Source organism: Puntigrus tetrazona, chromosome 18 (assembly GCF_018831695.1).
Source record: "Puntigrus tetrazona isolate hp1 chromosome 18, ASM1883169v1, whole genome shotgun sequence".
Lineage (NCBI taxonomy): Eukaryota > Metazoa > Chordata > Actinopteri > Cypriniformes > Cyprinidae > Puntigrus > Puntigrus tetrazona.
Genome location: NC_056716.1, coordinates 24,492,956 through 24,511,930, shown reverse-complemented (window position 1 = coordinate 24,511,930; position 18,975 = coordinate 24,492,956). Strand labels below are relative to the sequence as shown.

The 18,975-nt window shown below is 36.9% G+C and overlaps 1 protein-coding gene across 1 annotated transcript; it reads right to left on the bottom strand.

Moving 5' to 3' along the window:
• Positions 1 to 9,066: 9,066 nt before the first annotated feature.
• LOC122322915 (chitin synthase chs-1-like) lies at positions 9,067 to 17,998 on the bottom strand. Its single transcript, XM_043216514.1, has 19 exons — positions 17,910 to 17,998; positions 17,470 to 17,605; positions 17,170 to 17,358; positions 15,972 to 16,993; positions 15,786 to 15,875; positions 15,554 to 15,706; positions 13,957 to 14,131; positions 13,772 to 13,873; positions 13,544 to 13,685; positions 12,601 to 12,801; positions 12,232 to 12,516; positions 11,910 to 12,089; positions 11,070 to 11,460; positions 10,965 to 10,996; positions 10,802 to 10,866; positions 10,442 to 10,552; positions 10,101 to 10,318; positions 9,950 to 10,031; positions 9,067 to 9,871 (listed from the first exon to the last, which is right to left on the bottom strand). The coding sequence occupies exons 1-19, from the start codon at positions 17,936 to 17,938 to the stop codon at positions 9,779 to 9,781; spliced, it is 3,696 nt and encodes a 1,231-aa protein (XP_043072449.1). The 5' UTR covers positions 17,939 to 17,998; the 3' UTR covers positions 9,067 to 9,778.
• Positions 17,999 to 18,975: the final 977 nt, after the last annotated feature.

Here is an 18,975-nt window from a genome sequence, read left to right as displayed (position 1 = left end):
CAGGGCATGCATCTTACAAGCCACAACCACAAACCAGCGGCACAAGGCAGAGGAAGCAATCTGGATTGCCACCAATGAAACAATGACTGTTTGGAAGACGAGTTTGACTGATTTCCATTCTTGACCTGAGAGAGGAACATAAGCTCCAACCACAGCTGATGTAACCAGGATTCTCATCAAACTGGAGATGATGCAGACCACGTTACGAGACTGAGTGACGTCTCTGGAAATATCCTCTAGAAACGGTACAGCAAAGAGCGTGCTGTAGTTCTCCCACCAGTTCACAGAAACAAAGATGGTCCCAACGATGGCGAGGCCAACTGATATATTTATCTCTAAGGAACTTTCAAATACCAAATAACTAATTGCAAAAAACACAAAACCTGTGATGGTTAAGAAAATGGATAATGCAGGGAGCATTATAAGCCGCTTTCTTTCTTTGGCAAGACACTCTGCTACCACCTGAAACACTGCAGACAGGATGCTCACGCTGTTTAGGATCATCACATTTGTGACAATGTCAAAGTGTGGCATAGCTACTATTGTTAGAACTGCTGCTCCCAGTGCTACCAAGAACTCAACACACAGAACCTGGAAGAAAGGTCAAATCAAAGTCAGGTTACGTCCATCATAATTAAGTTCTATGCTGCATATAACAAAATTGGAAGTAAAATAAATATTACTCAGAAATTGCTAGAGAAGTATAACAAATAATTACAAAGAAACAGCAAGAAAAACACTAAATTAAACATAACATTTTGTACAAAAGACACTCCAATAATCTTTAACAACTTTTACATTTTTACAATATATTCATTAAACGCTTGTGTTTGCTTACCCAAAACAGAGTTTTTTTCGAGGGCATGGTTGCACTTTTGAAAATGAACTTCCATGTGCTCTTAAGCAGAAGGAGAACACTTGGCCCGACCAGAACAAAGCCAATCCCAAGTAGGGCAGTTGGTTTTTGTTCTGAACATATAATCTCAGTTTGATTGTTCCCAAATGTTATCAAAAGCAGAAATGATGTCTGTAAAGACAAAAACAGTTTTCAGTCTTTTTTGTAATACTCAATAGTGTAGGATTTCAGAGTGAATCAGATGCTTCAAGATTTGATTGGAATATTGAACACAAAGAGACCCTAGGACAACAGCATGTCATAAAATTAAACCCTAGCACCAGATAACATGTGAGGCAAGCATATCCTCAGGAAGGAGATTGTCGAAGGCAAATAACCATGATGAAAACCAAAGAGCATCAAACTCAAGCTAAAGGCTTTATTGGGTGGCTTCCCCATCTGAAACAATAACCCTAATTATAGAGCAAAATTTGTGCAAAAATTATTCAAACAAATCCAGTGTTTTGCAAATAAACACAATCTGCTTTGCAAACCACTGGATTTGTTTGTATAATTTTTGCACAAATTTTGCTCTTCAAGAGCTGTTCCAGCGGGCTCCGGCCTGCATGTCTGTTGCCGCCTAGCCATGATGAGAAGAAAACCCATCTAACCTTATTACTTCTATTTCTTTACTTTAGTTTCCTTTCTTTCTGTGAGAATTTTGTGTAAGTTTTGCCTGCCGAGTCTCCAAGTCTCCAAATGCACTACGTCAAAACTTCAATTAAACCCTGAACTAGAGGGTTAATTAAATGGTTGATGGTTGTTTTGGTCTATGCAGTTGTACATATTGCTGTTAACTTGGGATTTCACATTTTCAGCCTCTTGAACTTTCCTTCTTCTTTTTCTCTTCCTGCATGTCATGCCTACTTGTATGATGAATGTGTAAGCGTGTGTGTTTATGTGATTAGATTTTATTTTTTGAATAGAGTTGGAGCTGAACTTTGCAAGACAGTGGATTGGGAACCACTGCTTTAAATTATATCTCATAATTTAGAAAATTATTAGCCAGTGATTAATAAAACAACTCACTTTACTGAGCAACACAAGGGTGAAGACAAGCACACCAATAATGGCACAAGAGAACCATATTAAACACTGCACTCGTTTCTTTGGCCTCAGCTCATCTTGAATGACTGGTACTTCTCTGCACACATCCCAAGATTGTCTGTTTTAGATGAAAAAAGGGAACAGCTTATTGGAAAAGTAAAATTTCTCGAGCCCCTACCCCTTTAATGTGCCCTTTTGGTCCGGTTAATATGTTGTTAGACCACAATTTCTACTGAGGTGTGTGTGTGTGTGTGTGTGTGTGTGTGTAAAAATCAAATAATTACTTTTCAAAAATAAATAAAATTGGAAAAATGTATTATTAAAATAATTGAAAAATTGATTATGTAAATTTAAGCACTTAGTTTTTAAATGATTTAAAAACAAATGTTTTTACCTTAATTTATGTCTCAGCTGTTCTTCCATAGTGATGTTTGCAGAGCAAAAACTCGCTTCTTATCAGATGTAAAAACAGTAGAAATAGGTAAAAAAAAATGTGAGTGCGGTATTGTTTGTCAGTCATGGCAACAGTAACTAAGGAGGGTGGGTCATTACAAATGGACAATTGAACTCCTTAGCCAATGTCTATTATTATTATTATTATTATTATTATTATTATTATTATGCAATCAAAATACAGACTATAACAACAAAAAAAATTCCAGCAAGTAATAATTTAAACAACAGATTTACAAAGTATAAAGCAAAATACTCACTCGTTGCGTCCTTTCTGCTGACTAATCGTTTCTCCCAAGTTATGACAGTGACAGTGACAGTTTAAATAGTCTACAGTCACTGTGGCTGCCTTCCAATTTGCACACCCTATAGCAGCTCAATTGCTCAAATCGAAACTACAGTTCATACTTAAGCACAGGAAGGGAGCAATGCAAATCACAGACTCCTTAGCCAACAGCTATTATTATAATTAAATGCAATCACACAAAAAAAGGTTGTAACCAAAAAAAAAAACAGGTACTAGCAGCAAGTAATAATTTAAACAACAGAACTCCAAAGTATTAGGCAAAGAAATCACACTGTGTCTCTTCCTCTGACTAATAGCTTCTCCCAAGTTATGACAGTGGCCAAGCACAGAACCTGATTTTGCTGAGTTCGACATGTTCCTGGATCAACATCTTTGTAGACCCTGGAACAACAATGTGATTAACCAATCAGATTTGAAGAATCGTTTTTACAATCACCGTTTGGTGCTTGTTAATCAGTGTCATTCATTATTATATTTTTAGGCATTACTCATGAGCAAGGTTAGGTGTAGTTGTAATGATATGGTCAAGGCACATCAAACTCAGGACGTGCATCACCAAGCAGTTGAAATAATCTACAGTCGTTGTGTTGCTAAGTCACAATGACTACTTCTTTCAGCACATTCTGGTGGCAGCACAGACTGAGAAACAGAGGACAAGTGAAGGAGTGAAGATTTTTATATGTGCATGGCTGCATTTGTGTAGTTCTGCGTCATAAATCCAGTTTACAAAATATTAAAAATACTAAAGCTGGCCGCACACCCTGAGCCTAAGCTGGTTGGCTGATTTTACCTGGTCAACCAGCTGCATAGGTTTATAGTCAGTGAGCACATCTGCAGTATTTTAGTGTCCTAGGCTATTGAGTGATTTCTAAACAAGTAAAAGTACTTTAAAATCAATCCTAAATGGACCTGAGGACTGGTGTGAGGTGCTCAGATGTTCTGGTTCTAGTCAGAATACTGGCTGCAGCGTTCTGGATGAGCTGTCTAATGGTCTTCTTGGGCATGAATACATTTCTCCAAGTCTTGAATAGAAAGAAAACATCAAAAAAAAAATTTAATTATGATTTAATTACTGCTTTTACATGACTACTGAAACTAAGGTCTGTCTCCAAAATCACCCCAATACGGTTTCCTCATTCTGTTTGTCATGTCCATCCTGTCTTTCATGTTTCCAGTGGCAAATTTGTCCATCATGCTTCCTTCTCGTTCTGGACTGCAACTGATCTCTGGTTCTTCGTCCTGATCTGCCTGTCTGCCTAGACTGTACAACGTCATTGAATCTCACTTGTTCCTGAACATGGTGTGTTACACTCACCTGCTGTTTGAGAATGTGTTGTGGCTTTTCTGGATTGTACTGCTCGGATCTCTCTCATGCTTCCTGGTCCCCAACTGATTAATGATAATTCTCTCATCGTCCCGTTGATCCTTGGCTAGTGGCTCACTTTCAGTTTATCTTGTTGAAGCATCTAACTGCATTTAGGTCCTATATTACAGAGACTCGTCTCTGTAATATATAGAATAAGAGTAATTTTGTGGTAGGAAAAAAATGATTTTAATTTGTAATGCCAATGTTTACCCTCTATATGTATGGCTGTATTATAAATATGCATGTAGTACTATTCTTTCTTATAAGAGTATTGCAGATCCTACCTGCTTACTTATTTTTAAGTGTTGCATTTGAATAAATATTGAGATACAATCAAACATCCGGTGTTTTGTTAAATGTGAAATTTAAAATGTTAATATTGAATTTTTAAAGATACTTGAATCATTAATGCTACAAAAATCTTAAAAATGGTAAAAAAGCAAAAGCATTCAACCGCATTTAGCAAAAGCTTTTGAAATTGACATTAAATTAAAATTTCCCCCAGAAATGTAACTTTTTTAATAAATTTCAAAATCTAACTTTCAATATAAAACATATTGCAGTGTATGTAGCAACAGGTTTACATACTTGAAAGAGTGTTGTACTAGATTGGCAAACAGTAAAAATTTTAGTTTGTACAGAAAACAGGTGTTTGTGTGTGTGTGTGTGTGTGTGTTTGGGAGAGAGAGATCAGGAAGACTTTAACTTGTTTGGTACTCAAATATTATAACCTATCAATACTGCAGAAGTTTAGTAGCCTATACCTATATATATATATATAATACCTTCACTGGTGGCTGAGCACCCCTAAAATGAAAATTCCCCTGCACAACAGCCTATAGCAGGGCATTTGCTCAAATTGAAAATGCAGTTTGCACTTTGACACAGACTCCTTCTTAGTCTACAGCATGTAGCATGCAGCAAGTAATTTAAACAGAGCTACAAACAAAGCAATAAGGTAAACACCCTTTTTTTGCTGCATGCCTGCAAATTTTCTCATTGCAATATGAATCAAAATCATGCTCCTCTCATTGTCAGGAAATGTATGGCCCATGTAAATAAAGGGTTTTAAATTCTAATGCAAAGAGGCAAATAAGACTCATTTTGTGTGGTAGGAAAAAAATCATCAAAAATCAAACTGAACTTTAAGGTTGGCAAACCTGAAACTTTCAATATAGAACATTTTACATACAGCATTGCAGTGCGTGTGGAAAAGAGGTTTGCATAGTTGAAAGAGGATTGTACTAGAAATGCAAACAGTATAATTTAGTGTGCGTACAATAAACAGGTGTGTGTGTGTGTGTGTGTGTGTGTGTGTGTGTGTGTGTGTGTGTGTGTGTGTGTGTGAGGAAAAGAGATCAGGAAGACTTTAACTTATTTGGTACTCAAATATAATCCCTATCAATGCCGCAGTAAGTTTAGTAGCCTATACCACCCCAAGTCAATTTTTAAATGTTATTCATATATTTATTATTATTGTAAAAATTAAATTTAAAATTCCCCTGCCCAACAGCCTAGCAGGTCAATTGCTTAAATTGAAACTACAGTTCGCACTTAGCCTGTGCAGAAAGGGAACAATGCAAATGACAAATGACTCCTTCTTAGCCAACGGCTATTATTTAGGATTCAGGTTGACTAGGAGCAGGAGTGGTTTGGCAGGAAGTGTCGCGTGACCTGGGATGACTTCTGTGCCTCTGTGAAGTGCTTGGGAAACCCTTCAACTGCGTGTCCAGAGAGGCCATTGGGAGAGATTGAGTCAGAGACTTTGAGAAGGAGACTTTGCTCTTCGTTACTAAATGGCACTTAAGCACCAAAAGGTTGAGCCATCAACCTCCTGATGGCCAAAGTGGAAGTCTTGGTTGCTTGCAGAGCCAGGTCGCACTACTCAGCTCCCTAAGAGTAGAGGGGTCCAGACCAGACTGCCATTGAATACAGCACAGTAGATGTTCAGTAGAAGAGTAGGTGCGTCCAGCGAGTGCTAATGTGATCCTACATGCCTTGGATGGATGGGCGGTCTTTGCCTTCCAGCCAACAGCCATAGCAGTGCAGAGGTACTTGGCCACTGACTCGTCCAGGTACAACAGCTTTTTGACTAGTTGTCTATAAAAATCCTTAGTCCCGTGGCAGGCATACTTGGCAAAAGGAACCATTCCATTTTTTTAAATGAAATGAGATTACAAAATGTGCATTTGCAAATCACGTCACGTATTTTGTTGCATGAGTGTAATGTAATATATCGCATGTGCAACAAGTTTTTGTTTTGTTTATATTTAATGTTTCTTAATGTACGGGGGTGCTTTTATCAGTATTCTTGTGTGCAAGTTTAGTTACCTGTGGTAAAGCATTGCAACAAACTGCATTAACAGCAGCACTGTGAAGCTCAGTAGAAACATCAGTGCGATTGGATCTAGGGAAAACACTTCTGTTGGGTGGTATGTCCCATTGGGAGAGATTTTTAGGATCTTTATAGAGACTGAGTCACCAATCGCCTGAAGGAAGAAAGTGCTTTGCAAAAGAAAAAGGCAAATCTATCCTGTATGAAAAAGAAAAGCAAAACAGCATGGAAACAAATCTTTACTGTTCCAGAACAAATACTTTAGACACATAATACATAAAAATTACTATTTGCATACTTTCACTTACTTTATTTAAAGCTGCCGTGATGATGTACAAAACCACCATACCGATGAGGAACAGACCACTGGGGGTCAGAAAAGTATTTTGTTTCACTAAATCACCTATGAGAGATAAGAGAAGAGCAAGTATTATAGATATAGGTTAAATTGTATTGCTAAAATTTGCTGTCTAAAATTATCCATGGCCTAAAGTATACACTACTGTACCTTCAGGTTTTTTGGAAGGGTAAGATTTTCTTATGTACACCACCATTCATGAATTTCAGTATTAATATATATATATTTTTATTCACTTATGTTCAGCAAGGCTGCATTTACTTTTTCAAAAATATAGTAAAAACTGTAATATTTTGACATATTACAATTTAAAAGAACTGTTTTCTTTGTACATTTGTTTTAAAATGTAATTTACTCCTATGATGATTATGCTGAATTTTCAGCATCATGATTCCAGTCACATGATCCTTCAGAAGTTATTTTAATATGTCGATTTAGTGATTAAACTAAAAGACAAAAAAAACGTTACCTATGATTGAGAGAATTGTTAACACCATGAGAAATGCATAGAATACACTCATGACTGCTGCAATTATTTTAATCTGTGTGTCAGATTTGAGTTTGAAGCACAGGATGAGGTAAACAGTAGGGGGCACTATGGCACAAATATTTTTCTCCATTTCCAAGATGAACACAAATCTCTCTGCATGATAAAATAACAAAAAAGAATAGTCCATAATGTCCCTTAGACTGCCATTAAATGAACTCACTAAAAGGTCTACAAGTTACTAAATCAGAACTCATGTTCATTGATAACTAAATCATTTTATTTTCATGCAAAAGAAGTTGCAGGATTTTTTTTTTACATTTATAAGTACATATTTATCCAGCTCTCTGTAATTTGTAGGCAATTGTTCTAAATTCATACTCACACATGCATGCATGCATATATTAGTGTTGTAAAATGATTAAGCGTAAAATAAAAGGTTTTGTTTTCATATCTGAACTGTGTTTGTTTATTGTGTATATATAGAAACACACACACATACTGTATATATATTGAAAATGTTACCTTGATTAATCGTTTGACAACACTTAAATAGTAAATAAATAAATACGTTTAAAAAAATTCAGTACCTTGATTTATTTCTCTGTTGTTGTTCCATAGGGATGTTTGTGGAGCATCAAAAACATTTTATTAATCATTGGTAAAACAGACAAGTGCCTTATAATGGCAGAGAGCACTACACTTCAGCACATTTTCTTTGTAATGTGATGCTAATCATGAGTTAATTATCTGATTATTATCTATTTTCTTCTATAATAAATATTGTTGAAGCATCTAACTGCAGCTGGGTCATTTATTACAGACACGTGCGCATTTAGGTGTCTACGTACAATCCACCCCTCTAAGCAATTCCTTTTTCATGGGATAGACTCAACAGACACGCTGTTTTACCAACTTTAAAGTCAGGTTCAGTGACATTAGTTAAGGTCCCCATAAGAGAAGAGAGAGGGGAATGAGGCCCCGACCAGAAAGAAATGTTTTTGGAATACAAAAAACAGACATAAAATGAAGGCCTTTGAAATCCGTTTAACTGTAATCTCAAAGGATAAACTGCAGGGTAGCATGTACCTTGAGTAAATAAACATATACAGCCTTTGGTTGTGGTAAAGGACCAGCACAATGAAAAGTCACATGTTCAAAACAAGTTAATTGTTAGGTTGAATGATCATATTCTCTCACTGGAATTATGAGTAAGCAGATAATCCACATTCTTACGCAGTTGTTTTTTATGGGATTCACTCGATAGGCGTGTGGTTTTGCAGGTTGGGTCACACCAATGACACAAGCTCAGGAAGAGAGAAGAGAATGAGCTTTCCAATTCAATTATAATTCAATCTTGTTAACTCTAGTGAAGTACGAAGGCATTTGATTATTGTATTATTTTACGAGGGAAAACATCATTAATGACTTAACAAGCATTAGGACTTTTCACATTTGAAAATGTAATACTGCATTATAAGTTTATTCTGTGGCTATTGATAAGCTGATGACGCTTAACCTTCTTATTTGCACACTAGATTGGACAGGCATCAATGATTGGACAGATTTAGCATGTGACGTTCATGTAAAGGGTCTTGCTATCAAGTTGTACTATTATTATTCTTATTTTTATTTTAGCATATAAGTGTTTTTTTATATATAATGCTTGTTTTTCCTCTTTTTATTTATTTTACATCACATAAAACATTAAAATCATTATTTCTAGCATTTAGATGCAAGTATACAAGTTTTACTGAGCTTCTGTTCAACAACATTAAAACTTCCTGAGTCACAATGAGAGACCACTTCAAAAGAGCATATATCACCTTAATTTATTTAAATGTACTCTACAATAAATGTGTTTGAAGAAATATATCTAAAATAATTTATATAACAGTGCAATTTATTGAATAAAAAGGAAGTAAAATAATACACTGGCTAACAAACTACACATAATTGGTCTTTTCATATAATGTCAATAATATTCAATGCTAATAAATTCAGTACTAAATAATTTATTTTACGTGTGTAATTATTAATTTGCATATTGTGCAAATCATTTATTAATTGTCAGGTCTGATGTTTTACTCTGAATTCAGGTTTAAAAGCTAAATAAATATTCGAAACATTCTATTTGCACTGCATTTTTGCACACTGGATTATAAACAATATTTTGTCATGACAACTCTCCAAGTTACTACAAGATGATTCACACTATGGATTATGTTGTGTATGTTATATTTGCAGCAGCAGCATTTCTTGCTTGTCAGTACTTGCTCTGCTGCAGCACCAGTGTAGCAGTTCTATACAGGTGGAGCTGGGGAAGGTGGAGTGTTTCTGAAGCACGCTGCAAAACTGCTACGGCAGTCATATATATTATTGTTGAGCAGAGAGCTGATTGGCTACTGATTCAACAGAGAACCATCAGCTCTGCCGTGTGGTAATGATGTCATTAGATCAGACTGAGATAGACCTGATTGGACTGCAGCGCCATTTAGAGTTTCATACCAGAACAATGTAATTAAATGCATTATACTGAAGTAATAGACCTAGAAGATGGGTTGCTATAACATAAAGCTGTATCCGGCCCATACGTCTCAGACTGGTGGTTTGAGTCCAGGATCTGTGAAACATGATCAACATGGTTTATAAAAATATATATGTGTGTGTGTGTGTGTGTGTGTGTGATCTATTGGCTCACCTGATGCAAATTATGTGACTGCTTTCTATGGGATTTAATTTCTGTGTCAGCATATGCCACAAAATGGATTAATGTGTAGATTCTGAAACAAAAGAGCATAATTTGTTTTACCAGTAATCATGGTTTAATTCTTGTGTGCAAGTTTAGTTACCTGTGGTAAAGCATTGCAACAAACTGCATTAACAGCAGCACTGTGAAGCTCAGTAGAAACATCAGTGCGATTGGATCTAGGGAAAACACTTCTGTTGGGTCATATGTCCCATTGGGATAGATTTTTGGGATCTTTATAGAGACTGAGTCACCAATCGCCTGAAGGAAGAAAGTTGCCACCAGCCAAAGTGCATTGCAAAAGAAAAAGGCGAATGTAACCTGTAAGGAAAAGATAAAAGCTAGCAGGATGAAAACACATCTTTATTGTTCCAGAGCAAATAATTCAGAGAAAACCACATAAGTACTTTTTGCATACTGACATATTTTGTTTCTTTAGCTTACCTTATTTCTAAGTTCTCTCAGATCATCAGCAACTTTTTCCTGTTGTTCTTTATTCTCTTTTAGAGGTTCCAGATATTTCTTCTGCAGATCTCTCCAAAAATTTATTTCATCCTGCAACATTAAAAATGAAAAAGAGACATTAAAACATGTCAGTGTAAATTTTATTAATGCTAATTAATGTATAAAAGCATGATGCAGTCAAAAACATTTAAAGTATACAGTTGTCAAGTTAGCATGACCAAAAATTAATTACTGTGAAAAAAAAAACAAAAATGCAAAAACATTTCAAACTAATTATATTTGAATTCAATTATGCAAAAAAAATGAATTAATTTCAAAATATTTGTTTGTTAGACTTACCAAAGGCAGTGCAGATTCATCCAAGGGAAATTCGTAGGATTTCATCTGTAGATGTTCAATCCAAGCTTTTGGATTAAACATATATTAGTTTTAATGGTAGTCAAAATGATATCCAGAATGATACCCAGAATATCATGATATAACTAATGGAAGCCATACTTACTTTGATGAGCCCTAAACTGCAACTCATGAGCCCTATATGGAAGGAATACAGTATTATTTTTATCAGTAAGTGTTAAATTGTCCTAATGTGTGGACATGTTTTTACCTTTGTGTTTCCTTTGTGTTTTCATTATGTGGCTTTTCAGTTTTTGTTGTAGCTCCTGCTTGTAACATCTTCTCACTCAGATCTTGAGATTGCAAGCATGGACATTTGCAGCATGTGGCGTTCATGATCTTCTTCTTGATGGTATCGACTGCAGTAGTTTTAGCCTGGCTGCCGGTTTCACGAGTGCCCCACGTGACATTGTTCATGTTGACTATGGAGTAAATAACTAGGAGTAGATATCCACTAGGAATGCAGAGGAAGTATAACAGTCCATAGATGACCAATGAGAACTCCTGAGGGTGTAAAGCTGCCGTGATGATGTACAAAACCACCATACCGATGAGGAACAGACCACTGGGGGTCAGAAAAGTATTTTGTTTCACTAAATCACCTATGAGAGATAAGAGAAGAGCAAGTATTATAGATATAGGTTAAATTGTATTACTAAAATGTGCAGTCTAAAATTATATACATATAAGTATACAGTACTGTACCTTCAGGTTTTGGGAAGGGTAAGATTTTATAATGTACTAAAATGTAATAAAAACTGTAATATTTTGACTTATTACAATTTAAAAGAACTGTTTTCTTTGTACATTTGTTTTAAAATGTAATTTACTCCTATGATGATTATGCTGAATTTTCAGTATCATGATTCCAGTCACATGATCCTTCAGAAGTAATTTTAATATGTTGATTTAGTGATTTAAAAAAAATTATTATTATTATCAATATTGATATTATTATCTTACTAAAATCTTACTGTGCCAACTGGAAAATAAAATAACACTAGAAAGAAAACTGCTGATCTAAAAGATACTTAAAGACAAAAAAAGTTACCTATGATTGAGAGAACTGTTCCCGCCATGAGAAATGCATAGAATACACTCATGACTGCTGCAATTTTAATCTGTGTGTCAGATTTGAGTTTGAAGCACAGGATGAGGTAAACAGTGGGGGGCACTATGGCCAAAGCTAGGGCTATATTTTCTTCCATTTCCAAGATGAACACAAAGCTTCCTGCGAGATAAAAAAAGCACTTTAATAGATATTCTGGACAAACTGTAAAATATATCTTTCTTATGCCTCAATTTTGAAGCAGTATAAATCAAACGAGCACAAATGATTTAATTAATTTTTTTTCTAAACTGTAAAGCTTTACCTGATATCATGAGACAGATAGTGGCAGGGCCCAGGATTGAAGCTGCCATGCTGATAATCTGGTACAAGATGTAAAGTTTTGAGATAGAGCTGTTTTTCTGAGAGGTCAGTCCTCCTGAGCCCAAGAGGTCGATGGTGTTGGCCATGGTAGAGGGTCCCCAGCGTCTGCGCTGGTTATAGAACTCTTTAAAATCCTGTGGAGCGTTGGTGTAGGCATCAGATGCTGCGTTATACTCCACCCTCCAGCCCTGCTGCAGCAGCAGAGTACACAGCCAGCGGTCCTCACCTGACATTAAACCAAACAGACAGTGAATTACTTTAGCCTTTAGCTAAACTGATATCATTTGTCAATGATTAGCTTCAAACAGACCTTGATCATACTGGACATAGTGGCTGGCTTCACTGGCTTTGGTTGTGTATCTCTTCATGACGTTGTCGTCCATGAGTGCATCTCCTCTGAAAAGACTGAAACAACCAGGGCTGCACAGTACACAGCCGAACACGTGCTCTGCAGTCTTTTGCAGCCAGTGGCCCACCGCATATTCAAACTTCTGATACCACACCATGGGCCCTTCAAGCATATTAAAGAAATTGTATGATTAGTCAATTCACACCCTTTAAAATCTATAAATATAAGTAGTCTCTAGTGCATTTTTAGAATAGTTCTGTTGTCTGCTTCTCTTCTAAGAGTGAGTATCAGATTTTACAATGAACATCTAGCAGTGAATTGTTAAATAAAATTCAGTTTCATAATTTTGTCAGGAGCTTCGTTTTATTCACGATATAGCACTGCTGTGACCATTTCATCCATCATTTCTGTGTGTCACTGCATTACAATTATAGAGTCATAACTATTCCATGTATTATGTATTTCAGCAAACCTCTCCAAAAATTATGTATTAAATCCCATCGAACCTATTTTTACCGGGAGATACCCCCTGAAAAGCGATTGGGTTTTGGGTGGCAAATCGTGCAGGTTTTGCTGTAAAAAGAGTTTAAGCTTACAATCAGTGTTTGGTGCTTGTACGGCAGTGCCCTTCATCTATCATCTTCCTCTAGATATGGTCAAGACTAAATGTTGTTCCAGGGTCAACAAAATATGTCTTATGTCTTTCATAATCTTGCCAATGGAATAAAATACTTGTAGCGGTTATATCTGAACCTAGGAAAGTGGTAACAGTGAGTGTACTCCTGTGCCACAAACGACCACATTTATTCAAACAGAGTCAACATACAAACCAAAATATGTTAATTGAAAATATAAATGCAGTTTTATTTTAAATTGCTACAGGACAAAAAGTTATGTGATCAACCTGTGCCTGTTGGATGAATCCTGCCACAGGCAGCGCCAACTTCTGGGTAGAGTTTAAGTCTGTCGATTAACAGCATGACTGCAGACGGCTGGAAATCAGTATCTCCATCCAGGGCCAAGATGTATGTGTTCTCCCTCTCTTTCTAAGGCATTAAAAAAGCATACTGTAGTCATATATTCTGGTGGATACTGTTTTAATCTGTAGAAAGTCTAATAATTAGCTACTAACCTTCAATTTCTCCTTAAGGTAATGCATTTCTTCACCTGCCTTAAGCTTTTTGAAGTACTGTCTGTTCAGTCTCCAACCAAGAATGTAATACAAATACATAATCTGCAAGCAAAGATTGTTAATGAACTTCTGGGTATAAAGAAATTCTGTATCTGTATTTTAACTGGATCTTTAATGAATCTTACCTGCGACCATCTTTTTTTGTGACGGATAAGTGTCTTGTCTTTGAGGTGAACCATCATCAAATTGCCTTTAGGCAGAGTGTATTCCAGTCTACCCCCATAAGGGGTGTTTATGATTTTCTGATGTGGTAGTGCTGACTTTCCCTTGAATACACATGGATCCTCTTCACTGAAAATGCTAATGTATGTGAAGTGTTAGTAGATTAGTCTTGCACATAAGTTCTCAAAACACATAAACAGATATAGTTAAGGTGGTTCCTCTTCGTGACAGCTCTGAATACATGTGTAATCCGACCATTGGAAGGGTGGGACGTCATAGGCAGGTGACGTGATCGGCTAGGAAGATTTAAAAGCATGTGTAGTGCAACCGGCTTCAGCTTTCTGTCATTCAGCAAGCACTCTGTGTGTGTCTAATTGGCAGTGTTTATCTTTCATCATGCTTTATTTTAAGAGCTATAGAAGAGGTAGCATCTCTGGCTGCATGTTCTTCTTCTCCCGTGCTATAATACGGGTGGGGATACATGCGGTTTGTGTGTTGTCTGTTCGAGATCAGAGCATGCAGAGTCAGATCTTGAGGCAAAAAGTAGACAGCGCACCAACTGAGATTGGCATTCCACTATTTTTTCACTTCCCACCAGATCTAGTTTTGGCAAAGCAAGCATGTTATCTCAAGCATTATACATTAATCCATTATGAGTAGCATTTTTGATCATGCTGTCAGCTCTTGAAGGGGCTAAACAGATTTCCCCAGCTACATATTCTTCGCCCCAAACACATAGTGGGTCACCTGGCAGTGTGGGAGTCCCCTGCGAAGCCTATCTTGCTGGGTCCTGCCTAGCAGGCTCTGGTTCTACTAGTAGATAACATGAGTATGAGGACCATCATTTCAATAGAAGGCATCAGAAGTCCTGGTGTTTATGGCTCAGGTCTTCGGAGTGCGGGCCCCTCTGGGGAAGAGCATGGTACAACGGATTACACAGTGTCCATCTCTCTCCTCAGTGCCCTCAGGACATCGGTCTGCCAACCCTGCCCAGAAACGTAGTGGAGGCTTGCATCCCCTGTATGGGGGATTTCTCCAGCAAAGAGGACCACTTATCTTGGTGTGGTTTGGCACAAGAGTGAAAGAAGCATCTCAACATGGGAGCAGACATCCTGTCAAGGCAGGGTCTGAGGCCCGGGGAAATTGAGAGTGCTGTATCGGGCAGAGGTGGAGCACTTTGTGATTTTCTCTGTCCGCTGATGTGGTCAAGGCTCACGATACAGGCCCCATCAACTTTAGCCACTCGTCCTAGCTGTGCTACTTCCACAGTGGGCAGGGATTTGAAAGTCTGGTGGCATGGGCATCTCATTCCCCAAAAGTGTTCCGGCGTCCCTGCCAGCACTTGCTTCATGACATGAAGCTGAAGCTGGTTTCACTCCACATGCTTTTTAAGCTTCCTGACTAATGATGTCACCCACCTATGATGTCCTGCACTTCCATTGGACAGATTACACCCACATATTCAGAGCCATCATGCTGAAAGGCATTCCCCAAAAGCATAGTACACACATAATATCTTGTTCACTCGAGGAACATATGTAACCTGGAAACAATTCTTACCTGTAAACTTCTTTAATAACTTCTACAAGAATTTCAGCATATTCATTTGCATGCCTTCCATTATCATCATCCTTAAAAGCATCATCAAAATAAATATGGAATTCAAACTCAACATCGCTCTGTTCCTTTGTCTTGGGCCTGTATTTATCAAGCCTTGTAGTAAAAGAAATAATATTTCAATTAAAATTTGAATTAATTATTTGCTAGTTGAGTAAGTGTAGCCTTTGTTTACCTTAACATAGAAATGATTATCTTCATCATTTCATCGTAGGTCTCGTGCCACATCGTTGCACACAGAAACACTCTTATGGTTCCTTTTGCACTAAGGAGCACAATAAATATTTATGAAGTCAACATTATGAAGTCAAGGAAAAGTTCCTCAATTATTGGTTTTGGAAGTTTTAGAAGAAACTCTTACCACTTTTTCTCCTTGATTTTCTTTCTAATTTCAAAACGGGTGTTTAACAACATTGACTGTTCCAGAAACGCTCCTTCATACATGCGACGCACAAACAGATCTTGGGTTCTTTCTATTCGATGGATCTTCAGGTACCAAATGTAAACTGTACTCAGCATGAGTCCCAACCACCAGCTCAGAGCAGAGCAGCCCAAACAGGCCAGTCCATCTATCTTCATATTTACAACAATATCCCTGGTGTTCAGAGTTCTTGTAGCATCAGTCAGCAACAAATGCAACCATGTGTCACTGGATTCTGGCTGAAAGGTCTCAAAACAGGTAGAATTTTTATTTGAATCTGGGAGTCCGACTGCAATTGGAGCTAAAAAAACTGCCAAAACTGTGATCGAGGCCAGGTACATGGGCAGAACGAAGCTGCGGCGCAGGGCATGCATCTTACAAGCCACAACCACAAACCAGCGGCACAAGGCAGAGGAAGCAATCTGGATTGCCACCAAAGAAACAAGACAAACAGAGACTGTTTGGAAAATTAGTTTGACTGATTTCCATTCTTGACCTGAGAGAGGAACATAAGCTCCAACCACAGCTGATGTAACCAGGATTCTCATCAAACTGGAGATGATGCAGACCACGTTACGAGACTGAGTGACGTCTCTGGAAATATCCTCTAGAAACGGTACAGCAAAGAGCGTGCTGTAGTTCTCCCACCAGTTCACAGAAACAAAGATGGTCCCAACGATGGCGAGGCCAACTGATATATTTATCTCTAAGGAACTTTCAAATAGCAAATAATTGATTGCAAAGAGCACGTAACCTGTCACTATTAAAAAAATGGATAATACAGGGAGCATTATAAGCCGCTTTCTTTCTTTTGCAAGACACTCTGCTACCACCTGAAACACTGCAGACAGGATGCTCACGCTATTTAGGATCATCACATTTGTGACAATGTCAAAGTGTGGCATAGCTACTATTGTTAGAACTGCTGCTCCCAGTGCTACCAAGAACTCAACACACAGAACCTGGAAGAAAGGTCAAATCAGTCAAAGTCAGAAAGGTTACGGCAATCATAATCAGGTTCTATGCTGCGTACTATACTGAAAACAAACTGGGCTAGTAGATATCACAGAACGTTTAAAGAAATAGTAAGGAACACAGTGAATTAAAAAGCAGGAAAACACACTCCAATAATGCTTACCCAAAAAAGAGTTTTTTTCGAGGGCATGGTTGCACTTTTGAAAATGAACTTCCATGTGCTCTTAAGCAGAAGGAGAACACTTGGCCCGACCAGAACAAAGCCAATCCCAAGTAGGGCAGTTGGTTTTTGTTCTGAACATATAATCTTAGTTTCATTGTTCCCAAATGTTATTAAAAGAAGAAATGATGTCTGTAAAAAAAAGATCTTCAGTCTAACATTTAGTGTAATAGTCAATAGATAAGTTAAATGTTATCCCATCATCTATAAAATTATTAGCTAATGATTGATAACGCAGCTCACTTTACTGAGAAGTGCAAGGACGAAGACAAGCATGCCAACAATGGCACACGAGAACCATTTCAAACACTGCACTCGTTTTTTTGGCATCTGCTCATTTTGAATGTATGGCACTTCTCTGCACACATCCCAAGACGGCCTATTTTGGCAGTTTTGAAAGAAAATAAGGGAATAGCATATTATTATAGCATAAAATATTAAATGCACACACAGATATATACACACATATGATGAATAAATTTAAGCAGAAAGTAAATAATTTAATTGTATTAAAAATGTACGATTAAGTAGGATGCGTGAAGATAACATATGGACACAGAATTGTTACATATACTCTTATTGAATGTTAAGAGAAATATGCTTACAAAACTAAGGATATTAAACAACCAATTAAAAAAAAAATAAAAAAAATAAAAGGTATTATAAAAAATGGATTTAAGTACCTCAGTTCATGTTTCTGTTGCTCCTCCATAGTGATGTTTGCAGAACAGCAAAAACATTTGATTAATCATCTGTAAAACAGACAAGCGCTTTATAAGCAGATGGGAGGGTGCTATTATTCAAAACGCTTAACATTTAAAATGATGCTAAACAGCTTCATTGATTCCTCTTTATCTGCATCAGCAATCATATACCTGTCCAAGTTCAGTTTGATTTCTCATTTCCTTTGATAATGATAAGGGTTTCCTCAGATATAATGACTCACCAAACAAAATGTGGACAATCCCTTCTAATTAATGGATTACACTAATAATGGACAGAATTACAGGGAAGAAAAATCCTAGTGCTATATGCTATATAGTGACATTCTTGGGTATTCTGTCCCTTTTGTGTTGTTGCCTGACAGTGCTCTTGCACATGCATATATAAAATGGTGTATGGTGAGGAAAAAAAGCTGACCTACACAAAGTCCTGAACCCAACAAAGTACGTGCAAATAATCTAAATGTAAGGCATACAAGGAAGAAGGAAATGCTTTTTTAAGGAAAGCCCCCTCATGATTTTTGGTTTCCATTAATATGCTGTAAGTAAAACATTCACTGGAAAACAAGGAAATTGCTATTTTAGAGAACAAGACAAGAAGTGGCCTTATTTTCTGGACTAGATCAAGATGCGTATTCTGTCACTTTACTGTATAACTGCATATACTTCCAAAACATATTAAGCAAGACCTAGAAGAAACTTTTTAAGCTTTTTAAAGTGAAACACTAAATGTTAAGCTATTCTGACTGATTCAGTGAGTTAATATTTTTCAATGAGATTCAAAGTTTGTGAGTTTCTGTTCAGAAATGTGAGGCCTGTCTAAAAAAGTTAGCTAAATGAAACACTTTTGCCATTCATATATAATTATGTGATCCATGCATGTCATAGGTTAATGTCTCATATTAATGCAAATAAGCAAATACAAGTACAGTATACATCAAATAAATCTAGATAGTGTTCAGTTGAATTATATTGATAAAGTCAGGCAACAGAATAATATGTTCTGCAGTTTAATCACGCTAAATCT

Bases quoted from the DNA above. Each gene is read 5' to 3' on its own strand.
- LOC122322915 (XM_043216514.1), bottom strand. From the start codon at position 17,938: ATGGAGGAGCAACAGAAACATGAACTGAG. The intron at 12,517-12,600 runs GTCTGTTTGAAG...GTTTAATGTCAG, and splicing joins CTATGTCCAGTATGATCAAG to GTGAGGACCGCTGGCTGTGT. The intron at 9,872-9,949 runs GTGAGCCAATAG...CATGTTTCACAG, and splicing joins AGTCACATAATTTGCATCAG to ATCCTGGACTCAAACCACCA.